This window comes from Molothrus aeneus, chromosome 1 (genome assembly GCF_037042795.1).
Source record: "Molothrus aeneus isolate 106 chromosome 1, BPBGC_Maene_1.0, whole genome shotgun sequence".
Classification (NCBI taxonomy): Eukaryota; Metazoa; Chordata; class Aves; order Passeriformes; family Icteridae; genus Molothrus; species Molothrus aeneus.
The window spans coordinates 4,664,768-4,689,540 of NC_089646.1; the positions used below are offsets into that span (position 1 = coordinate 4,664,768).

Consider the following 24,773-nt stretch of genomic DNA (forward strand, 5'->3'; position numbering starts at 1 on the left):
ATGACAGAAGGTGACACAAACCTCCCAAGCATCGAGAGGAAGCTGGGACTGCAGATATGGGGCATAGAGGTAGGACAAGAGGGATGGCACATGTCCTCTGTCACAGTCATGGCACATGTCCCCTGCACATCTGTGTGTTTGTGTTTCGGGGAAGATTAATTCTTGCAGTAGTCTGTGTGGGAAAAGAGGGTCCTAAAGATAAGATAGAGTGGGAAACAGACTGAGTATTTCCCCATGAAATGTTCAACATGTTATTGTTTTGGTTTCCTGCTCTGTAAAATGGAGATGATAATGTTTGCAAAGGAAACAGGAATGTGGTGGGACTGAAGTAATTCCTCCAGCACTGGAGGCTTTTCTCACCCCTTTTTTGGAATCAATGCAAGGCTGCTTTAACACACCAGAAATCCCCTGTTTCACCAAGATGGGTTATTCATAGGTAGTCTTAGTCTACACCAGCAGCTGGCATGGGGAAAACACCAATTTTTGCAGCAAAGGCATTCCATGGAGTCTATTTGTACTTCTTCCTTGCCTTTCCTACTCTATGTCACTGCAAGGAGAGATCCTGCAGCTTGTGTGGTTGCCTTTTTGCTGCTGGTGGTATCTGGTTTTGGATTGCACCCGAGCTGTGCTCAACTCTGCTTTTTCTGCCCCAATTCACCAAGAACATTCCCCTGCAGTGAGAGTGGGTTTAGACTGAGGTGCAGAATCCCCTCAGGGCAGCAGAGGGAAGAGGCTCCAACATCTCCAGGTGATATTCAGCAGGTCACAACCATGTTCCAGATATCCCAGGGCCTTCCCTTTTCCATTTCTCTGCAAAGCACTGAGCGGAGCTGCTTCCAGAGGATCTGTAATTAGAGCTGTGTGGGTTCACAGGGGTCAGGCTGGTATGCTGGGAGACAAGTCAGGCCAGCAGAAGAATGCAAGGCTCTAATTTCAGGGAACCTCAGAGCCAGCTCCAGCCCAGGAGCTGCGTGGGGACTGGTGGGTGGCACAGCCAGGCACCTGTGCTGGGCAGGCATGGCTAATTATGCATGGTTAATTATGCACTTGTGCCAGAGGAAATCTGCAATTAGGGTCTGGAGGGGTGAGGGACCATCAGTGTCCTCAGCTCTGTTTTTTCTCAGCTGGTTGCCCTGAGCCCCTAGCAGAGGGGTTATCCTCACAAAGTGCTGAAAATTATCCTCGAACTCATGGGTACAAAGAACTGTGCCCAAAACTAAACCTAGGATGAGATGTCCTCACTCTCCTGAGATCATTTATTTTAATTTCCCTATAAATTAAAATTTTTTAAATTTAAAAAAAAAATTGTAGGGAAATTAAAATAAATATAATTTGTAAATTAAAAAAAAATTGTAGGGAAATTCCCTACAAATGCAACTCTGGAGCACTTCAGCCTGGGCCCCAGGTGTAGATCTACAGGATTGCACAAGGGCAAGGACACTAAAACATACTTGTCAGTCTGGCCAAGCAAAATCTTCATTTTCCATGCTCACTTCTTAGTACTTGGAATATTTCCTCCAGAAGTGGCTTTTCCCAGCTCACAAACTCAGCCCTGATTCTTCCTTCTCCAGCCCCTGATTGTCACCTCAGTGCTTTGTGCAGCCCAGCCTGTCCTGTTTCATACACACCAACTCCTGGCTCTTCACTTTTAGCAACGACCCCACCTCTGATTTCCTTTCAGAACATGAAGATGGTTCCTGTACCTGAAAAAGCTTATGGGACTTTTTTTGAAGGAGACTGTTACATCATTTTGCACGTAAGTAAGACAGCAAACACTGCTCTCTGTTGGGCAGCTGGTTCAACCCTTTTCATTTAGATTTGCCTTGGTTCCTAGCTACCTGTCCTGTGGAAAAAGCACTGCTGAAGTGGTTTTGCATGTGTGCTCACCATCTAATCATGGATCTGAATTTCACGTGGCTGTTGTGACAACACTGCCTGTTTAGTAAATCAGAAGTTCAGAGGAGCCATTAACTTAGTAATTCATTAAAAGTGTTTATCTTCCAATCAGCAAAGATTCTATCTTTCTTTCCTCCTGCAAACATCTCTGAGTCATGCCCAGGCATGGCAAAATGACCACTACATTCCACGAAAACTCAATCAAGGACCACATTTAAATGAATAATGGGAGTCCTTGGGGGATGTGGGATGTGACCAGCTGGAGGGTCTCATTTTTAGCAGGTGATGTGTGCCATGAAGATGCTCCATGCCGCGTGTCACGGAAGCAGCAGAGGCCCTGCAGCCCATCCCATGTCCCCATAAGGACACTTCAGCCCCACCCAAATTTGGTCCAGACCTCCCTGAGCTGGCTGTGAAGGGCTGCTGAGAGCCAGCTCTGCTCTGTGCAAACTGCCTCGCGGTCTCAGATTTTGGCAGGAGGATGATGTGTTACACTCACCTCCTAAAATCCCTTCCAGATCTCTTCATCTGCATAGAGCAGCCCAGGTCCCATTGAACCCAAACCCATCACAGGGTGGAGACCAGAAGCATTTCCCACTTCCTGGGTCTGAGTGTGCCTCCTGCAAACATCTCTGTCAGTGGAGAGGCAGCCACACCTCCAGTGCCCCACAATACCCAACTGCACATCATCCCCCAGGTGCCAGGATGGGAAGGCAGGCTGGGATAGCAGCACAGGATGTGTCTCCTGCTCAAATGCCCCACACAGATGCCTCTAGGGTACTTTCTGAGTGCTGAAAGCCTGAGTTACAGGCCCACAAACACATGCTTAGAGCAAAATACTGGAGTCCTTGCAGGGAGCTGGCAGTGTAAATATGGATTTTGATGCTCACAGGCTCAGCTTCTGTTGCAACAACTTCCCCAGGCAGAAGAGCCCTTCATCAGCCCACTATTCTCCTTTTCCCTGGAAGACAGGAGGGTAAAAACACTCATCTCTGCATTCTGCTTCTTTACTGGAGCCTTTCCAAATAATGATTGTCCGTGGGACAATGGGACTTTGATCATCCTCAATAGCAATGTATTAAATTGAGTGATTTTTCCACAAATTAATTATCTGTGCCTCAGGAGCAGAGCTGGATTTTATTCAACTCCTTCTGCTGTGTTTCGCTGTGGTATCACTGCACAAAGCAAATAAACAGAATTTAGTGTCAAATCCAGCTTATAAAATGAGCTTTTATTACCTTTCCCAGGTGTCCACAATGGGATTTAACACAGTGGGTGCAGAAAAATAACTGGCACAACTCAAATAACACTGAGCACACCTTCTTCTCAGCCTGCTTGCCTCCTTTTTCTAGGCTGCTGGGGTTTTCTGTAATAAGATGAATCCCAGCATGCACACATTGGCTCAGCTTCATTTGGAGTTATGTCTGTTTTGCAAGTCAGCAGGAATTCCAAGGCAGTTTGTGCTGCTCTGTCATGTGCTGTGAGAACGACAACAAGAAAGAAGGGGTAGCATCTCCAGGCAAATAAATAGCAATGTGCATTGCATTTCAAAAGGTATCCTATGAGAAGAACCTGCTTTAAGTCATAATATCAAAATGTACAATAGTAGAACAAGCTGAACACATTAATTGCACGGGCGCTCAGTTTTCCTTGATAATGGGAGTTATAAAAGAATATCAAACAGAAACATCCTTCAGTTCAGTCTATAAAACCCATAAACTGCTCTGCTGAATAAGGAGAGCTCCAGGCTGAGCTCCCAGGGAGTACCTGAGGCTCTGTCCTCTCTCCCCTTGCCCAGGAGAAAGGCAGAACTGGGAAAGGGCTCTGTGGTCACTTGGCTTTCCGACACAAAAATGTTTTCAGACACAAAAATGTTTTCAGACATGGGTGCTCCATTTTCCTTGATAATGGGAGTTAGAATATTAAACCTCCTTCAGTTCAGTTTATAAACCCATAAACTGCTCTGCTGAATGAGGAGAGCTCCAGGCTGAGCTCCCAGGGAGTACCTGAGGCTCTGCCCTCTCTCCCCTTGCCCAGGAGAAAGGCAGAACTGGGGAACTCCGTGGTCACTCTGTTTTCTGACACAATAAGGGCTGTGCCTTCACCTGGACTTGTCCTTCCCGCCTCTTCCAGACCAAAAGGAGCTCCCGTGGCTCGGCTGTGGATCTGCACTACTGGATTGGCAAGGACTCCTCCCAGGACGAGCAGGGCGCCGCGGCCGTGTACGTGACACAGCTGGACACGGCGCTCGGGGGCAGCCCCGTGCAGCACCGCGAGGTGCAGGGACACGAGTCCGAGACCTTCCAGAGCTACTTCCGACATGGCATCATGTGAGTGGCACCAAATGACCCTCACCGAGGGGGGCTGTGGCCCCCGAGGTTCCCTCTGCTTCTCTCTAAGTCTCAAAAATGTGAAAAATACAGAAATCACAGAATGATCAGGTTGGAAGAGACCTTCAAGATCATCGAGTCCAACCCAGCCCCAACAGCTCAACCGAACCCTGGCCCCCAGTGCCACATCCAGGCTTTGTTAAACACACCCAGGGATGGGGACTCCACCACCTCCCTGGGCAGCCATTCCAGAACTTTATCACTCTTTCTGTGAAAAACTTTTTCCTGCTATCCAGCCTGTATTTCCCTTGGTGCAGCTCGAGGCTGTGTGCTCTGGTTGTGTCAGTGCTGCTGCAGAAAGAGCCCAGCCCCAGCTGAGCACAGGCACCTTTCAGGAGCTGCAGAGAGTGATGGGGGCAGCCCTGAGTCTCCTTTGCTCCAGGCTGAGCACCCCCAGCTCCCTCAGGGCTTCCTCACAGGGTTTGTGTTCCCAGCCCCTCTCCAGCCTCCTTGTCCCCTCTGGATGTGCTCAGTGTCCCCAGGTCCTTCCCAAGCTGAGGGGCCAGAGCTGGGCACAGCACTCAAGGTGTGACCTCACCAATGCCAAGCAGAGGGACAGAATGACCTCCCTGGGTCAGCACTGATGCTGGTTAAAATTCAGAGCAAAGAATTCCCACATTGAAGGAATTATTTATTCAGTCTGGAGCCGTGGCATTCTGTTCCACTGGTCATTTTCCCAGATTTTTGCAGTAAATGAATCTTAACCTCCCTTTTGTTCACCTCAGGGTCTTTGTTCCTCTCCTCCGCAGACTTTGAAGTGTCCATTCCGAGCACTTCAGACTAATATCCACCTTGCAGTGAAGTGCTGATTTGGCTCATACTGGGTGTAATACTCCTGAAGTGGAAGGAAAAAGTGACTGAACCTTTGTCATCTAAAATATACTGTTGATATATTGATATATGTTGATATATTGAATCCAATCCCAGGGATTTTTTTTTTTTTGCTCTCTCTTGGGTTTTTGGAAGGACTCCAGTTACTGTCCTCCAAGGAAGATCTTCATTGGCAATAAACAGCCTGAGTGCTTTGGTTTCAAACATCTGAAGGAAACTCAGATAATCCTGGGTCAATATCCTCCATCCCAGTCTGTCTGGATATCTCTGTCTTGTGCATCTCAACAACCTCTCATGAATCTCCTCAGAACTTTTATGAGAGAGAAAAGCGCTTTTAGCCTCATCTTGAAGATGAGTAGGGGACAATGAAGGACTGAAAATCAGACCCTCAAAACTAGTCTGTTTGGAAAGCTGCCTCTGAAATCAACATTAGAATTCATCTGGGTCTAAACCACATCCCTGTGGTCAGTGAAGAAGTCTGAGGCAGAATGATAAGTTAAAGGAAGCTCTTTCCACATCTTGGCAGGTGGACTAATCACCACAGCATCCTCCTGTGGATATCTTAAGCTGGGCCAAACAAGTCTAGGGTGCTGTGAGTCACATTTCTGACCGCATTAGCCAGTACCTTTCCACCTACAATAAAATACATCTAGTACCCACATGGCAAAAATTAAAATCAACAATCGTCCCTTTTTTCATCTAAATGGCAATTGTATTGTGTCAGTTATTACTGTAGTGTGAACAGTGGATCTGTTTCTAAAATGCTCTAGGATATGTAAGAGTGGATTAGAATCACCCCAAAAAACCCACTAAAAGGGCTGTGGGACTTCTATGGGGGGTTGTGCCCTCTCATGATTGTGAAAAGTTGCCACAAGAGAGGGTATGGCATTGTGGCATGAGGTGATAACAGTGCTGAGAGTGGCTGCTGCAAAGTGTGTGTTCAAGGATGGAAGAAAAAAAATTGGGAGGTGAACAATGAGGGAAACACAGTGTCCTGTAAGTGTTTACAGTTTTGTTCTGCTTCTGGCCACAGTTTCCTGTCTAGGCTGCTTTTAATAAAATAGCTGTTTTGAAAAAAACAAAATTTTAGCAGGAAGTTTGTTTTCTGCCAAGTCTGTTTCATATTTTAATTGAATACTTATGGAATATTTCAATTTTGGGATGCCACTGCCATGGTCAATGGGATTTTCAGTTTGGTTGGGATACAATTCCATTTCCATCCCTGACCTGCCTGTTCATCTTCTCCCAGGATGTTTAATGCTTGGAATCAATGATCTTGAAAGTCTTGTCCAACCTAAATGATTTTATGATTCTATAATTGTGTGCACAGCAGAAACACAACACCCATAAGAGGCAGACAGACACCTCGAACAGGACCATGAACAGCAGTGAGGAACACAGCATTTGCCGCTGCAATTTTAGGACTTTGAGATTATTTTTCCTCTAGGTTTTTTTAGTTGCCACCAAAATCTTGGGATGTTCTCAGAGGGTAGAGGGGAAGGTATTTTCTAACCAGCTCTAACTCTTTATTCTCTGCTGCACAACAGCTACAAGAAGGGAGGAGTGGCTTCAGGATTTAAGCACGTGGAGACCAACATGTACAACATCAAGCGTCTCCTTCACGTCAAGGGCAAGAAGCACGTGTCAGCCACGGAGGTAAGAAGAAGACCTTGCTCTTCTTATAGATCATTTCTCCTTCCCTCTCCTACACTCATTTTTGAGAAGATTTACAGGTGGGTATCTCATTTCTGCTCAATAACTTCTATTTCAGGACAGTTTTCAAGTCCTCACTCGAGGGTTTGGCGTTAGCACTGTGCTCAGTGAGGAGTTGAGTGCCAGCAGAATGAGCAGTCACTGCAAACCTGTTCTTGCATCCCCAGGGACAGGTTTGCCATGGCTGGGACTTGTCACCTGCAGCTCTCCTCGTCCTCCCCGCTTTGCCAAACTCTCTAATTTCCCTGTGACAGGTAGCGCTCTCCTGGGACAGTTTCAACAAGGGAGATGTGTTCTTGCTGGACCTTGGTAAAGTGCTGATCCAGTGGAATGGACCCAGCTGCAGCATTGCTGAGAAATCCAGGGTGAGTACAGGCAAAAAACACTTGGCTTAAGGTGGCATTTTTTGATGCCTAGGGAAAAAAAAATAAAGGAAAAAACTCACAGTGTTTTCACAGTGAAAATCTTATGACCAACAACATAGATATGACCAAATAATCACAAATTTTCTACTTGCCCATCTGCTGGTTTTAGAGGCCCATGGAATTGCTTTGCTCCAGTTCAGACCTGGCCTCAGGTTGCATTTCAGAGGCAGCCAAGGACACATCACTAGTTCCAGCCCTAGAAAGTCATCCAGCTCCCTCTGGAGCTCATCTCCATCCCTCTGTGCCCTGTTGTTTGCATGTCAAGGATTAGAAGGTCAGCAACTCCAGTAGGTTTAGCTGCAGTAACCACCCCAGGGTAGATTAATTTTAATTTTTTGTTTACAGCATCAACAGGGAATTCTGGCTTGGTCAGTATGAGACAAGCAGGAATACATAACCCAGGTGCTGATAGGTCAGATCTACAGCTCCTAAAGCACTTTGCAAAGGGATCATTACCCTTATTTTACTGATACAGGAGCCAAGATACAGAGATCTAATAAAGCAAGATACAGCCACAGGTCATCAGCAAAGCTGGTGGCCAAGCTTGTGGTCATTATAATATTAAAAGGCAGATGGGTCTGCTCTGTGTGTGGTGTCCCCTGATGAACTGGGAGAGGGGGAATCTTCCCAGGGAATCTGCCCATTTTTGGGGCACAGTGGAGATCCTGTGGGTGCTGAAGAAGACACAAAGTAATCCTCAACACAGGAAGGGGAGCAGGTTTGTGGCTGCTGGCTTCATCTCAGGCCTCAAGCAGGTCATCCCCTATGTCTGATAAAGAGACAGGAGATAAAGAAAGGAGTCTTTCAAAGCTATTGCACTAAGAGTCATGGGAACAAAAAAAATAAATCAATTGAAGATGGAGATTTCAGCCTAATTAGCTGCTTGACATTTCATGCTGCTTTTTTCACAAAGACATCCACGTTTTTTGAACACTTGAAACATTTAAATGTAAAATGTCACCGTGGGGCGGCCAGGGTCCTGCAGCTCTGCAGCATCCTGCCTCGTTGGCCTCAGCATGTGCTCATCTGTCCCCCAGGCCATCCCAGGGGACCACTGGACCTGCTGGTGCACAGTCACACGCAGGCAGTGCCTATTGTGGCTCCCACATGCCTGTGGCTCCCACATGCCTCCTCCCATGTGCCCTGCGGGAGCAGCATCAACAGCGACACAATTAGCAGTATTTCCCTTTGAGTTAGTTAACAATCAGGCATTACAGACATATCTGCTTCTTTAATAGCTAAATTTGGAAGGCACTAGGAGCTTCAGGGAGCTGTGGTAACCTGGCTGGGGCTGTTGGTTCTCAGTCACTGCTTGGGGCTGGCTGGCTTTGGGGTGTGTGTCAGGACTTACCCCTGTGGCTCCTTGTGCAGGGTCTTGCTCTGGCTCGGAGCATCAGGGACAGCGAGAGGGGCGGCCGTGCTCAGATTGGCATCATTGACAACGAGAGGGACTCCCCAGACCTGATGCAGATCATGAGGATGGTGCTGGGCGAGCGGCGCGGGGAGCTCCGCGACGCCGTCCCCGACACCAAAGCAGACGAGCTGCAGAAAGCCAACGTCAGGCTCTACCAGTGAGTCCTGTGCTCCAAACCCTGTCCCTTGTCACAGGGGGCTCTGTGGGGTCTAACTCAGCTCGGTGGCTCTGTCTTGCAGTGTCTATGAGAAGGACAATGACCTGGTGGTGCAGGAGATCGCCACCCGGCCCCTGACGCAGGATCTGCTCCAGCACGAGGTGAGACAAAGCCAGAGTGGCCTTTGCAGCCAGAAAAGGAGGCTGTGGCTCACTTTGTTTTCAGCTGAGCACCTGTTTCCTGAAAATTATCAGGCCTTCCATCACTAGGAGAGCTTAGCCCTGCTGTTAGGTTAGGACAGCTTAGCCCTGCTACAGTCTCAGCAGCCGGAGGTAGGTGGTGTGCTGAAGCTGTTCCAAGAAGAGATGGCAAATTGATGCTCTCAGCCAAGGATTATATTAGCTTGGCAATCACAGTGAGGGAGAGCTGCATACCAGGAATAAATTCCAGATGGAATGAAGGCTTCTTAATACCTGATGTTCAAGGATAGCCTTCCCTCTGCTGACTCCAGAGCAAATAAATACTCTGCTCACGAAACCGGGGAGATTTGTTTTCCTGTCATAGCAAGTGGCTGGTCTCAGTGATCCACCCTGGAAGGAGATTTCCTGACAGACCCTCTGTGCAGAGTTTTTCAGAAAACAGAGGCTTTTCCTCTGACTGAAATTTGGCAGAGAATTGCTCATCCTTAATTCTCTGCAGTGCAGACCAGCCTATTCCAACGCAGCACTGTGCCGCAAGGCTCCCGCTCCCCTTTTCATCCTGATGTCAGCCTTGTTAAAATCTCAGCCTCCCTTTGCAGACACATTAAGCCCTTTTTCTTCTTTCATAGTTCAGTTTGAAAAAGGAGCAGCCTTTGGTCCCACAGTGTGTTTGGAGCACGAGCTGTCTGCAGTGGGGATGGGCTCAGCACACCCCTCATCCCTTTTGGGTTCGGGATCCTGCTGTGTTCACAGCAATGCAACACTGAGCTCCAGATCAGGGATCTCAGTGAGGACAAAATATTCATGCAGAAGATGTCTAACTTGGACCTTTCCTGCTCCTTTAGAAGCAGATTTGGGCGTAAATACAGGCAGCAGTAGGGTAGAGTAGATATTTCAGCATACACTTCTCCTGGCCCCTTTTAGAGCTGGTGATGTTTTTGCTTTGAGAACACCTCCTGTGAGGGGGTAATAGACAGTTTTGGGCAATGCCTAAGGAAAATACATACTTTAGCTAGTTAAAATTATAAATCAGCAGCCTGGGCCAGGTGTGCCCACACCTGTGAACCCCTGCCCAGTGGGGTTGGTGGTAGTTGTACTCCATTTATAAACCATAGGAAATTCATTCTCTGTCACCTCTGATAATAGCTGCACCAGGGTTAGAGCTCTGCAAGGCTCAGAAATGAGCTGGATATGCATCTAACTTAAATCTACAACAAGGATCCACCTGATTGGGCTACAAATAAGAGCTTTTCCTGCACAGAGTTTTTCACGTTTGTTTTTTTCTGTTTCCTGTTTTTTTGGTTTAACCTCAGGACTGCTACATTTTAGACCAAGGTGGCTTCAAAATTTATGTCTGGAGAGGAAAAGCCTCCAGCCCAGAAGAGAAAAAAGCAGCATTCACTCGAGCTGTGGTGAGTTGGAATAGAGTGCAAACGATGTCGTGGGCGGTTGATACATGCTGATCTAGATCTGACCACTAATTACAATTAAGTGTAGCTCTTGGGGAGCTGGCCTGTGTAATAACAGAGAGAGAAGTTGAGTGTCTAGGGGAAGCATGATGACATAAATACACAATTGTTAGTCATCAAATTGTGCTAGGACTAAGACCTGCCACTAAAACTAAGAAAAAAATGGTAAAAGAAAATCAAGTATAAAAGAAAATACCTTTCTACATGGTAAATAGTGAACTTCTGGGAACTGTTGGTTCAAGGGATGGTGGAGTCAGAAAGGATCACCAGAGTCAAGAATTTGACCAGAAAAGGTGCATAAACAGATAATAAAGGGGTTCTGACATCCCTGTCTCATTTTCTGTCAGAGCATTCATCAGCTCTTCCTCTCAGAAAAAATTAGCCTCGAGGGAGCCTGAGCAAGTAAGGAATTTGGTATTTTTTTACAAGTTAGCATGTTGAAGTGAAGACTATGAGGGAACATGGCTTTTAATTAGACATTTACTTATGGGAAGACCATAAATGGCTTCATCTTCCATGAGATCTTAACTAGGAGATACTGAACTTCAGTGAGTCCACCTTCAGCAAGGTCCTACCTGGAGACCCCCAGCTTCAATAGGATTGCACCTATTGTCTCATAGAAGAAAAGCTTAAAAATGCCTTAAAACTTATCTCACTGTCCTCTGTGCTCCTTTCAAGAGCTTGACTCAGACTCATTTTAGTAGGCAATCATCTCAGCAAATTCTGGCCCTGAGCTACACATGTAGAACAAAAGATGTGTCTGTCTTTCAGTGTGGCAGGTGGGAGGGACGGGAGAACCATCTGCTCTGCTTTTCCCTGAGGGCACTGTGTGGCTGCAGTTTTTACAGCAGAAGTTGGATGCTCAGAAAGCCACATTTAGGCTCCTTCCCACAGCTGCCAGCGCTGCACCTCGGGTCATCCTGGAGCCTTCTGAGATAAACACAGGAGCAGTTCCCAAAACCGAGCGAGGATTTTGGCATTGTGGCAGAACACAGAACATTTTCTTTCCACTCATATTGTATCAAGCACCTCTGTTGAAATAGTCTTTTAACTCAATGATAGCACTATTGCAAAGAAATAATATGGGTTTAGGGAAAAACTAGAAAAAAGAAGAAAAAAATATTTGTGAGAGTTTAGTTCCTTCAGAACAGACTTCGTGCTCTGGGTGTGCTGAGCTGCCTCCACCCCTTCACTCCCATGCTCTCTACCAGGCTGCAGGCAGAACAGTTTTCCTGACTTAGAGAGGGACAAAAAGTTTGGAGAAAAGGGGTAAGGGTAGGATTCAGTCCCGTAAAGACAGAAGTAAACATGGATACTACAGCAAGAGTCTTCAGTTACTTCTGGTTAGTTTGAATGCAAATCTTGGACTGAATCCCACCCTGTGTTCAGTGAGGGACACTCTTCAAGCTGGTCCAGGTCCACACCCCTCTTCTCATGTCTGTAAAAAGCCAAAAGCTCACTAGTGACCTTTCTGAACCCCACCAGGGTTTTATCCAGGCCAAAGGCTATCCTTCATCCACCAACGTTGAGGTGATCAATGATGGAGCAGAGTCAGCCATGTTCAAACAGCTGTTCCAGAGGTGGACAGAAAAGAACGAAACACAAGGGCTGGGCAAGGTCTACACTACAGGCAAAATTGGTGAGCATGTTGGTCCTGGGTTTGTCTTTCCTACCTGTGCTAAGCAATAGCTGAGGGAACATCATTCACATCAACTGTCTCCTGCCTTCATGATCTCAAAAATCTAATTTACACTCTCCTGGTGCCTTCTATTTTCCATCTTCTTCAGTAGATGGAAAGGATTCATGAACTGAATGACATTCAGCTCTGCTGAATTTTCTAATATGAACCAAATTGCCACTTCCTCTGAATATAAATGGTGGCAGAGAATCACTCCTCTCTGAAGAACTGTATGCAAAATTTCCCACTTGCAGATTTCCCAAATTTCCTTTATGAAGGGCTAATGCTGAGCCTGATAAGGAGCTCTGCTTTCATTTACACTGGCATCCATCCAGTCCCCTCCTGACGTCAGTGGAATGATGCTGTATTTACACAGGGTGTAAATGGTGTATTTATCACACTGCTGAAGGGAATATTACAATGCATTAACCCCAAGACTAAGCAATTCCAAAGAGAGAGAACTTGTTGATGAATGATGGGAAGGTGACAGAGATCCTGAACATCTCCATCAATAACAGCCTGAGAGCCACAAATCTCTTTCCCTTGCAAGTTCTCTCTTTTCTCTCCATCTCTGTTTCTCTCTGTGCTGTCTGTAAATGCTCTCTTTCTTTGCCATGAGCTGGAGAAATGTAGGCATTTTATTTCTGAAATCAGCATTTTGAAAGGAGGCAAATATTTATAGATTTGGAAAAAAATAAAGAATTTTCAGTCAGGAGACGAGTAATATTTTTACCAGCCATCACTGGAACATGCTGTGTGGCCAGTTCCAGCCTGTCACAGGTCAACACTGAGGTGGGTTTGCTCTTGCATTTTCCAAAATCAGCATTGGTTTACTGGGGGCAGGAGTGGCTTTTTGCAAACCTGGACTGGGTTTTACTTGCTCTACAGTGGTTGTGCGTGAGGGTTGTGGGAAGGGTTTGTGTCATGCATTCACTGGGTTCTTGTTTTTATTCTGTTTTTGTTCTTGTTTTTGTTTTGTTTGACGCAGCCAAGGTGGAGCAGGTGAAGTTTGACACCACCCAGCTCCATGCCAGGCCTGAGCTCGCAGCTGAGCAGAGGATGGTCGATGATGCCTCTGGGGAGATTGAGGTGAGACAGCTCCTTTGGCTGGCAGAGGGTGCTGTAATCAGCCTCTTTCCAAGCATTACTTGGTTTGTTCAGCTTGGGGGAGGCTGAGGATGGACCTCATGGCACTTCACAGCTTCCTCACAAAGGGTAGGCACTGATCTCTTCCCTCCAGTCATGGGACCTGGGGGAACTCCTGAAGCTTCAGTGGTGTGGTAGCCAAAGGGTTGTGCTCTGTCCTCACCTTGACTCCACAGCTGCTCACCAAGATGTTTTTTGTTCCCTAGGTGTGGAGGATTGAGGACTTGGAAATGCAGCCAGTGAATCCCAAGATGTATGGGCAGTTCTATGGAGGTGATTGCTACCTGGTTCTGTACACCTACCTGAGGTCAGGCAGACCCCACTACATCCTCTACATGTGGCAGGTAGGTCAAAGCAGAGCAGAGGGCACTGTGCTGTGCCTGCTGTACAAGCCTAAAGCTGAAGGAAGCAATTGCACACAAAAATCCCAACCCAGGCACCCAGAAGAACTCAGATACACTTTGCTCATCAATTCCAAATTTCCCAAGCTGTCCTTTGTAGGTACAAAGTGGCATCAGGCTGAGCACCAGCAAAATCAGACAGAGAGACTGAAGAATGGTGGAGCTTACAGTGCTGAGGTCAAAGTTTGGAGTCAGTTCTTAGAATTATATGGGTATATGGATATCTCTGCTTTCCTTTTTAAAGTATATTTTCATGCAGAGAGAAGCTTCAAAATGGCACTCTAAAGTCTGCAAAACCAGAATGCCAGTGAAATTTAAATATCTGGAAGTTTTAACTCTGATCTCATGGTATTACACACTTTGGGACTGGCAGGTGTTGAATTGTGAAGAGGTTTGTATCCCTGCTCTCATCACGCTGTGTGTGTCACCCCTGTCCCCCAGGGCCGCCACGCCTCCGTGGATGAAATCACTGCCTGTGCCCTCAATGCCATCGAGCTGGACAGGAAATACGGGGACGAGGCCGTGCAGGTGCGGGTGACCATGGGCAAGGAGCCCAGGCACTTCCTGGCCATCTTCAAGGGCAAGCTGGTCATCTACGAGGTAACCTGCTCTTGGGTTTTGTGTGGCTGAAATGGCTCCCCAGGTATTAAAGAGTCTTTTTTCTCAGCCCCACGACCGAAGAAGAAGTTGGGATTCCTCAGCTCTGGTTTTCAAGGTTTATTTTCTCTTATCTATGACATTCTTTCTCCAGCCTGCTGAGATCTGTCTGGCAGATCAGGTTGAGGCCCTCTGACCACCCTTGGGGTGGTGTTGGCTTTTTATACTAAAACCTACATGTACTTTATTTACAATAATTTTCCAATACCTATCACCTATGTTAGACAGTCTGTCTCTACTCTAAACCAATCCAGAAGTGCCACCATCACAGCAGAAGATGGAGGACAAGAAGAAGGAGAAGAAGGACAGGACATGCCCAGATTCCTCCATCTTGCCTCTTGAACCCCCATTGTAAAACCCCCAAAATTCTACTTTTTCACCCTGTGACAAATTAACCATCATTCTACTCAAACCCTTGTGGCTTGTAAATCCTCACACAAAGTTGGTAATTGTTTCCATGGGCTAAAATCAAAGGCACAGGTGTTTTTGACTCTATGCCAAGGTCTCTGAGCCCCCTGCCAGTGTCTCGAGTCCTCCGGGGCAGCCAGAGGAATGTCCTGGGTTCCAACAACCTGGCTTTGGGAGGTGGGAGCACCAACAGTGGCAGCTGCAGTGGAAATAGTCCAATCAAACTGGGCTGATATTCAGAAAATGTCCCCCCAGGCTGGCAGAGGGGACATTTCTGGTACTCCTCAAGCAGTCTGAGCACTGCTGGAGTAAACACAGTCCTGGACTGGCCCAACTCACCTGAGCTCCACCCCTGAGCTCCAGCAGTGTGAGGTTCATTCCGACTCTGTCCCAAAATATTTTGCAGAGTTAGAATAAGGCAGTCATCCTGTGAATTACCCGTGCTGCTATCCAGAGAGGGTCCTTCAAAATATCCTACAAACATGATTTGCATTGTCCTTGCCTGAGTTACATCACATAGCCAGCAACCCACTTCACTTGCTGCCTTGGCTGCTGACATACATGGTGGAGAAATTCCACCTGTGGCTGTGGGAGAGGGGGATTGCCCTCAGCTCTCAGTGTTGGTCCCACTGTATGGTTTCCATGGCAGATGTTCAGTTAAGATGAGCACAGCTGGAAATCAGGGTACAGATGCCCTGCCCAGTTTTAATGGCAAATCCTCTACAGACACCAAGAACTGGTCACATGGACCTTGAGGATCTTGATGGGAGCTGGTCAGGACTCTGCAATCAGGGAGAAATGTGGGAGTTGTGCTATGTAGGTTTCATTCTGACCTGGAATCAGAAGATATTTGGATTTCCTCGCCTGCTCAGTGCAGAACCATGGTTCATTATTGTTGAATTTGTAAGCAACCCCAACGAGGGGAGGAATGATGAATCTGATTCCATGTTCTTTGAAGGCTAATTTATTATGATATGATATTATATATTATATTAATGATATGATATGATATTATATGATGCTATACTAAAACTATACTAAAGAATAGGGAAAAGATACAGACAGAAGGCTTAACAAAGAATGAATAATGAAAACTCTCTCTTCCAAAGTCCCAACACAGCTGGCTGTGATTGGTCATTAAGTTAGAGCAATTCACATGAAACCAATTAAAGAACCACCTTTTCAATAAACAATCTCCAGACCACATTCCAAAGCAGCAAAACACAGGAGAAACAAATCTCCTAGTTATTGTTTTCATTTTTCTCTGAGCCTTCTCAGCTTCCCAGGAGAGGAAATCCTGGTGGAGGGATTTTTTGGGAAATATGACTGTAACACATTATTGCAAGAGTGGGCAGGGCTGCAAGCCCAGAACCTTCCTCAGATCAGTCACACCCTGGATCTGTGTGTCCTCCTCACCTCTCAGTGCTACCTATTAGAATAATACCAATATAACTGGATGGGACAGGCCTGAGCTTGCCTGGCCCTTGGTGCTGAACCCAACAGTGGCACTGTGGTGTTTCACCCCAGAGACACCTTTGGCTAGCTGGATATTGCAGCTGGGTGCTTGGAGACAAGTCCAGCCTTGCAGGAGCTCGGATTTACCTCTGGCAGAGAAGCTTCAAGGTGATGGTGAAGGAAAGGAATCGATTCTGTTGGAGGGTTTTGATCCAGAGCTTTATTCTGGCCCACAGGCCTCTGAATCCAGCAACAGCTCCAACAGAACTCACAAACCGCATGGTTGCTGCTCCTTTTAACCCTGGGGACAGGGGGAGGGAAAGGGTAGGAAGCCACCAACCAGGTATGGGAGAGGAGATCTTAAGGGGCAAAGGACACCTGGATGGCCTAATGTCCCCCCAGGGGTAGAGGGCATCCTTTGAATCTGCCAGTCTCTCCACTCCCTTCTGGAATTCCAGGACTGACAGACAGTACTCGGCAGGGGACAAGAGAGATGGAAGGAGAGGTGACTGACACACCTGGCAGGGAATTATCAGGCAGGGATCCGAGGTTCTGGGGCGAACCCTGAAATCACAACGCAACAGCTGCCCTTCCCTCTCTCCTTGCAGGGCGGCACCAGCCGGGCTCAGCAGAGCAGCCCCGAGCCGGCGATCCGCCTCTTCCAGGTGAGGGGCACGGATGAGGTGAACACCAAGGCCACAGAGGTGCCAGCCCGAGCCTCCTCCCTCAACTCCAACGATGTCTTCCTGCTGAGCACCAGCCAGGTCTGCTACCTGTGGTGTGGGAAGGTGAGTCTGCAGTGAGACATGGGGACCAGCCAGGTCTGCTTGAGTCTGCTGCCTCTTCTAGGTCATGGAGTTAAATCCTTGGGCAGGTGGCCCATTAATTCAGTGGAGAAATGGCTTCAAGTTGTGCCAGGGGAGGTTAATACTGCATGCTAAAAAAATTTTCTTCACAGAAAGCAGTGGAACAGGCTGCCCAGGGCAATGATGGAGTCAAAAGTGTTCAAAAATGCATGGATGTGACACTTAATGACATGATTTAGTGGTGCTGGGCTGATGGTTGGACTTCATGATCTTAAAGGTCTTTTTCAACCTTAATGATTCAATGTTTCTGTGAGGAAAGGGCTCTGTCTGTGGAGGGTCAGTAAAAGCCTTCTCTACAAAAGTAACCCATGTTGGGGTTCACCTCACCTCAATGTAGGTGTTCATACAACTTTCATTCAGGTCAATAAATCATCCCAGATTTTCCAGCTGTAAGAAATGAGCCAGGACGAGAGCAAATTAATTTATCTTGTTTCAGTCATGTGTCAGGATGAGATAGTAGATCAAACCAAAGCAGAGAAGTTGTCGATGTCCCATCCCTGGAAGTGTTCAGAGCCATGTTGGATATGGCTTGGAGCATCCTGTTTGAATGGAAGGTGTTCCTGATAATCTTTAAAGTCCCTCCTAACCCAAATCATTCTGTCATTCTGTGAGGTTTGATGCAGGTGCCATTGGCTGCACTAAATGTCCCTTCAAGGACTAGAAATTATTCTGATTCTGAGTGATCAGCTCAAGGGCACTCAATTAGGCCTGAAGCTCTCCAGAGGACCAAGCCAGCTTTTCCCCACGGATAATTTTTGCCAGTCTTTTTTCCCTAACTGCACCTCCATCTTTTATCCTGAACACAGGGATGCAGTGGAGATGAGCGGGAGATGGCAAAAATGGTGGCTGACATCGTTTCCAGAAGGGACAAACACACCATTCTGGAAGGACAGGAGCCTGCAGAGTTCTGGGAAGCTCTGGGAGGCAAAGCACCTTATGCCAGTGAAAAGAGGTAATAGTGACCTGCTTGTTCCTCTGGCCAGGGGACATTAGGCAAGGGATCAAAACTTTGCAGGAAAGTGAATACTTTGATGCTGTGTCCTCAATAAAGGAAGCACAAGGCCAGAATATCACCAAGGCTTTGATCAGAAACCACACCAAGGTGTTTCTTCCCTGCCTTTTGGGCCAGGGGTTCTCCTGAAGTGGGAGCTACAGGTCCAAAGCCTGCAGACAAGGGTGTGCTACATCCTCCTTTCTCCCCAGTAAACGCATCCCATATCTTGTCCTGAGGGCTGCAGGAACCACGTGCTCCATTTCCAGCCATTGTCAGCAGCAGCCCCAGGAGAATCCTGAGACTAGATCTGCCTTTGGACAGCATGGATTTCCCCAGCCCTCTGGGCTGGTGATGGTTTCTTCTGTAAAACGTGATCTGGTGTGGCTTTCACCTGACATCAAGCTCATTGCCACAATGAGGGAAGGGTTCTGCTTTTGCCTTTTTGGGTGAAGGAAAAAAATTACCTTTGAAAGTTATCAAAATGGTCTGAGAATCCCGTGATACCTGACATTGCTTCCACCCCTTTAGATGAGTGCTGCCATGTTCCCCCTCTCCCCTCAAGGCCACAAAAAGCACCTTCAGGGCCCTGCAGTAAGCCAGGAGGGAAAGATTTCCACATTTTTTGCTTTTCCCTCCCCTGCCATGCACGAGGCAGGTTCCAGGAGCAGGTCACACACTACCAGCCTCGCCTCTTTGAGTGCTCCAACCAGACAGGTCGCTTCATCATGACGGAGGTGGTCGGGTTCTGCCAGGAGGACCTGGATGAAGATGATGTCATGCTGCTGGACACGTGGGAAGAGGTCAGAAAAAGCCTCCTCCCCTTCTCCTCAGACATGTTTTCAAGCAGGTTTATGGCTTTAGTTGGTGGTTATTGAGTTGGATCTTGGCCAATGACTGGGTTCAGCTACCTTGAAACGTACAAGAGCTGTCACCTGAAATATTTATGCTCCATGCCTGTCTCAAAAGCAAAATCTTCCTTGTTTGGGGGTAAATTTGGGCTCAGAATCACAGGGGACTATTGGGATAACACATTTCCAGTCTTGTCTCTGCTCCCACTGGCAGGGGAGAGCAAACAGGTCTGTCTGCACAGGTTCTAATGCCTCACTGACCTTCAACTCCTTCTCCCCTTGCAGATTTTCCTTTGGGTTGGCAAAGCCTCCAACGCACAGGAGAGGAACGAGGCCATTGCCTCGGCCAAGGAGTATCTCAAGACCCACCCAGCTGGGAGGGACCTGGCAACTCCCATCATCCTGGTGAAGCAGGGCTATGAACCCCTCAACTTCACAGGGTGGTTCAACGCCTGGGACCCCTACAAATGGAGTGTAAGTTGCTGGAAAAGCCCTGTGGCTACTCAGGGGTGCCTGGAGGGTGTTGTTGCCAATGAATATAGGATGCATGGAGTGAAACCTCACTAGGAAATGTCCTGAGCTTCACAGAATCATGGAATGGCTTTGGTTGGAAGGGGCCTTAAAGATCATCCAGTTCCAGCCCCCTGCCATGTGCAGGGACATGAGTTCCTGGTGCTGTCTGAGCAGCTTCTGCTCCTTCACCAATAAAAAAGTACCTGTGTGGTGAAACAGAGGCTTTGGCAAATGTGCTTGAATTCACGATATTCATATTTTCATAAATATTAGGTTCCAAATCAAGTTTTTGATTTCAGCCAGAAAGAGGTGGGGACTATGAGTAGTAAAATCAAGTTCAGAGGGAAAACAGACACACCCACATCATAAAGGAAAAAAAAACCAAACCAAAGCAACAGAAGTTCTTTGTTGAAAGTGCAGCCACAGAGGCAAATTTATGAGCCAGCTTTAAGGGCAAACTGTGGTGAAATGAAAGATGTGAGCAGACAGGTCTCATGTTCAGGTTTGTGGAAAGTCCATCAGAGCTCAGGAGCTCCTGAGCAAGGTCACCCTTGGTCCCTGCACACCAGCCTTCAAATCAGAGTTACAAATACCAGCTCCTCCCTATGCAGAAATGGAAACCTGTTCCAAGAGATGAGTGGGAAGGAAAAATTCCTTTCTCCCCTCTTTCCCCAGGACTCCACACTGCAGGAAAACTTACAGAGATATTTTATTTCCTGTATCTGAGTTTGCATTGTCTTGCTTCCCAATCCATGCGGTGGTGGATCCAGTCTTGACAGCTGGATCTGGAGAGATAAGACAGCAACTCACAGTGACCCTTAAAATATGTTGATGCTTAGAACAAAGGTCAAAACTTGTGGGTTTGTTTTATTTTTTTTTCCCGAGGAACTGCTGAAAAACAAGGATACAGCTCATAAAATATGTGCCTCTAAAAATATCCCCTGTAGGCAGCTTCAGCAACTACAGACAAGCCATCCAAACTGTTGACATCCCAGAAACATCTGGTGTGTGTTCTTTGCTCAGTTTTGGGTCTAAATCTGTTTTCTCTGCAGTCCATGTGTTTATGTTGCTTGTTCTTGTTGGGAAACTTTGTTGGATGTTTCTGTTAAGAACTGACATCTCCTGGCTGCTTAGGAAAACACAGCCATGAGCTTTGCCAATTTATCTAGTATCTAGATTCTTCCTTTTTTTTTTAAATAGAAAATAAAAGGTATCTGGTAATACATGGCACCTAATTACAAGAAGTAAGGACTTGAGTCTTTGAAAAAAATGTGTTGTTTTAGCTAAATGAAGTAGGAAAGTTGGAAAAAGGGAATACTTTCAGGCATTGCAAGATTCATCAAAAATGTAAAAGATTTAAATCCAGCAATGAATATTATTTCTCATTTGCCTTCTGCTCCAAAGTCTTTAAATTTGCTGGTTTCACCTGTTACTGTACAACTGCAAAGGCTGAAGTCCATTTTTTTTTTCTTTGTTTTCAAGTGAAAGCTCAGATTCTTCTGACTGCAGGGGCTGAGGTTTGCAGGAGCTGCCACATCAGTGGCCATCTCTGGGCTTTAAAATTCAGGATCTCCTGACCCAGGAGTGTGGGCTAAAGGCAGCCCATGGCTCTCACAGCTCTCTCTTTCCCTTTAGGATGGCAAATCCTACGAGGAAATGAAGAACAGCTTGGGAGACGTGTCAGCCATATCTGAGATCAAAGTGGTGAGTTGTGTCTTGGCCATACAAGTAGGAAACACCTGGGTTCACACACCTCCACATCCCCCAGCCTGTTTGCACCAAGGAGGGGACACCAGGATGAGGGCAGGGATGGGAACCTCAGGCTGCCAGCACTGGAGCTGTGCTCCTCTGTGGGAAGCAGAGGGAGATGTGATAAATTACCCATAAATACACCCAGACCTCCTGGGCCTTTTCCAGTCCTGCCCAGAAGCATCTGTAAGCATCTGTAAGCAGGACATTGTCCAGCTGCTCTAATGCAGAACAAATTAAGGTGTGTGCAGCTCTGAGAGGGTGTAGTGAAGTGTTTTGTGAATAGTTTACAGTGGTGGAGCCCCTGAGACCCCAAACAAGGGTCCCCTGGTCAAGAAGGGCATGGCCCAGTGGGGGATCCTCCAAAGTAAATGATGTCCCAGCATTCCCAAATGCCATTGTCACAGGGTCAGTTCTGCCCTGGGCAGGGTCAGCATGAAGGCTGGAAGGAAGTGGCAGGTTTGGATGAGGAGAGGTGGCTGATCAGGGAGGGGTGTGCAGGCAATTTAGATGTTTTAGACATGGTAGACATCTAACCTCACCTTCTGTCATCCCACATGTGCCTTCCCCTGATGTTATCTTGAGAAGAATGAGACTGCTGTAAGTATCCTCAGTTCTTTATCAGAGCTCTCGCTAGTGTGTGCTTTTAGCAGTCCTAACACCAAGGTGTAGCATTTATGGAGGCACTGCACTAACACTTCAGGTGGGACTTTCCCCTTGCTGCTTTGGAGCTACAGATAGTCTGTGCCAGAAATAGTCCCCCACAACCCCAGCAGAAAGATCCTGGCATCTTCCCCACCTTGCTCTGCCAGAGCATCTCATCATGAGGTGTTTTCCTCCGTTTGGCAGGACCTGAACAACCTCAGCCTGAACAAGAGAACCCTCAGCACCACCAGCCTGGCTGGTTCAGCTACAGCCAATGCCTCCTCGGAGTACAAATCTCACTTCAGCCACAGTGACAGCAACAGCAACAGCTACAGCAACAACTACAACAGCAACAACTACAGCAGCAGCAACAACAGCCACAGCAGCCCTGCCATGGTGCCCAACGGGGAAGGGATTTACTCCCGAGAGGTGCTGATGCACAGGACCGTGGATGAGCTTCCCGAAGGCGTGGATCCCACTAAAAAAGAGGTGATGGCATTGCTGCTTTGATCCCTTTCTAACTTAACCTGCAGCTGGCTGAGTGTGCTTTAGACCACCAAGTCCTGCTCAGACTCGAGGGGACACTGGCAGGACACACAGGGGTCACCAAAAGCAGGAGCTTTGTGTGAGGAAGTTCATAGGACCATAGAATGGTTGGGTTGTAAGGGAGCTTAAAGGTGGTCTAGTTCCCTTTCCCTGCTGTGGAAAGAAACACCTTGTGGTGGTTTTAGCCTAGTTGAAGTAATTATGGGGTTTCTGTGGCAGAAAAAAAAATAACTTTAAGTAGTAATTTTTAAAAAGTGTTTTCTTCTGGTAGAATTGTTTTGCTCTGCCACACAACTTTTGTCCTCAGAGGGACAGGGGGACAAGGTGACACAGCTGAGAGCTAAGCCAGAATTTGCATTTTACTTGAGCTGTAGGTGAATGTTTTCTTCTGAAACTTGTCCCAGAAGGGATGGTTTGTTTGGTTTTTTATTAATTGCAGAAAGCTTGCATTTCAGCAGTTTTCAATTTCAGAAGAAATTACACATCCCAGATTTCCAGTCAGCCCAAGGATTTCGGCAGTGTCTGCAGCTGAATCCAAGCAAGCTGATGGGGGGGACAGAAGATTGATTCCCTCTATTCCCTGTAATCCTTGTTTGACCAATGTCTTACCCAACAGATCTGGCAAAGGCCAGCACCCACAGCCAGAGCCATGATCCACAGCTGGGCTCTACATGGGTTCTTCTACCCAAAACACCAGGAAAAAGCTCAACCTCCCATTCCCACAGGGCCTTTGTTAGCATCCCTGATGAGCCTGATTTCTGCAAACCCTCTATTTCCAGCAATGGGAGTGAACATTTCCAGTGAATATTTTAGGAGAGGGGACTGAGCAGGGGGAGATGCTTTCGCTGTGAATCACTGCCTAAAACTCTGGCCAGCAGAGCTTCCCTGGTGGGCCATAAATTGTCCTGGCCACAGTATGATCAGCAGGGGCTAAATTTCAGCCAGAGCATGCTAACTCCTCAAAACTGGAACATCTCTTTGGGCTGATGGGCTTTTATTCCCCTGGTGCTTTGGGGAGTGGGATGAGGAACAGTCGGCTGGGATGTTGCATTTCCCAGCTCGAGGACAGGGAGCTGAGCAGGAGCTGTTGGTCTGGAGTCAGAGGTCAGCACTGGCACATGGGGAGGGGATGCAGCCATGGGGGTGTCCAGGCTCTGCAGAAGCCAGAGCTGACCTGTCCTTTCTCCTCACGGCAGTGCTATCTCTCCGATGCCGATTTCCACGATATCTTTGGGAAGTCCAAGGACGAGTTCTACCAGATGCCCAAATGGAAGCAGCAGAATGAGAAGAAGCAATTTGGACTCTTCTGAGACTGCAGGGGGCATCTGATGACTCTGGGACCAGCCCCTGCTCCCTTAGGAGCTGCAGAAAAGAAGTGCAGGCATTTCTTCAGTGATCCCAACCCAGCAGCCCAATCCAACGCAGTTATTCCAGCAGCCACTGTTCAGGAGATGGCTCCTTTCTCCCTGCAAACCCAGAACCCCAGGAGGAACAGCCTTTTTCAGGAACAGCTTCTTGACAAGATGTTTTTGCTTCTTCCTGACACTTTATTGCTGATAGCCATGAAGACAAGTGTGTGCCACACAACTGCATTGTAGCCTCATCTTTCCTCTCCCTTTTGCAAATTGCCACATGCACCAGGCCATGATCTTCCTTCATTTGTAGAAGTTTAAAGTTAGTCAAGACAAAGGCCATTTGCAGCTGCTGTGTGAATTCTGGATGAGGAGAGGAGGGGGAAGCCCTCAGAGGATGGAGGGGGAGCCTTGAGGTCAGGGAAAAGCCAGATGCCTGATGAGGTACTCTGTGGAGTGACACCAGACACTTCTGCCCCTTCTCACCAAAAACCAGCAAGAATCAGGTCCAGATAAACATGCATAGCCCAGGGCAGGTAAAACACATGAGAACCTGGTTTGGGGTGAAAAAAGCACTTATTATGAGCATATTTATTAGCTGATGTTTCCAGAGGATGATGACACTGAAGGCTAGACACAAATATTGATTTTTGACTGCCAGACAAGACTCTATTTTTTTTCTCATTCAGACAACATCTGCAATCTCACCTGGCCTCCCTGACCATGGCCAGGTGAATGTCAGAGTCCACCAGGCCACAGACCAGAGGCTTGAGGAAGCCAGGAAGGTGTTGGGTATGACCTGAGGCAGAGGGTGTCCTACTGAAGTTTTTATCAGGGCTCCATCCCTGTGATGTCCACGAGAGTGCTGGTTCCACACTGTGGGATCAGTCTGACTGGGGAGGGCAGTGGGAAATGTGGGCAGTCAGTGATTACAGGATAAAAATGTAAACTAAAGGAAAAAACACCACCTTTAAAAACTCAGACCATGTGGGTTTGCAGCTTTACTCCATTTCCAACCTG

General features: G+C 47.3%; 1 protein-coding gene across 2 annotated transcripts; it reads left to right on the forward strand.

Moving 5' to 3' along the window:
- VILL (villin like) lies at positions 1–24,328 on the forward strand. 2 transcript variants are annotated; one of them, XM_066556050.1, is made up of 20 exons: positions 1–69; positions 1,682–1,756; positions 4,030–4,226; positions 6,665–6,773; positions 7,085–7,195; positions 8,627–8,826; positions 8,909–8,987; positions 10,340–10,438; positions 11,981–12,134; positions 13,162–13,262; positions 13,526–13,663; positions 14,162–14,320; positions 16,849–17,028; positions 17,913–18,058; positions 18,756–18,900; positions 19,234–19,422; positions 21,097–21,165; positions 21,799–21,810; positions 22,060–22,344; positions 23,598–24,328. In XM_066556050.1, the coding sequence occupies exons 1-20, from the start codon at positions 1–3 to the stop codon at positions 23,709–23,711; spliced, it is 2,631 nt and encodes an 876-aa protein (XP_066412147.1). In that variant the 3' UTR covers positions 23,712–24,328. The 2 variants fall into 2 exon arrangements, with proteins under 2 accessions (XP_066412147.1, XP_066412068.1); XM_066555971.1 differs by lacking the exon at positions 21,799–21,810.
- The last annotated feature ends 445 nt before the right edge of the window (positions 24,329–24,773 follow it).

Excerpts from the sequence above, each read along its gene's own strand:
- VILL (XM_066556050.1), top strand. The coding sequence starts at position 1 with ATGACAGAAGGTGACACAAACCTCCCAAGCATCGAGAGGAAGCTGGGA. Across the intron at positions 10,439-11,980 it reads CAGCATTCACTCGAGCTGTG|GGTTTTATCCAGGCCAAAGG; the intron begins GTGAGTTGGAAT and ends GAACCCCACCAG. Across the intron at positions 12,135-13,161 it reads CTACACTACAGGCAAAATTG|CCAAGGTGGAGCAGGTGAAG; the intron begins GTGAGCATGTTG and ends TGTTTGACGCAG.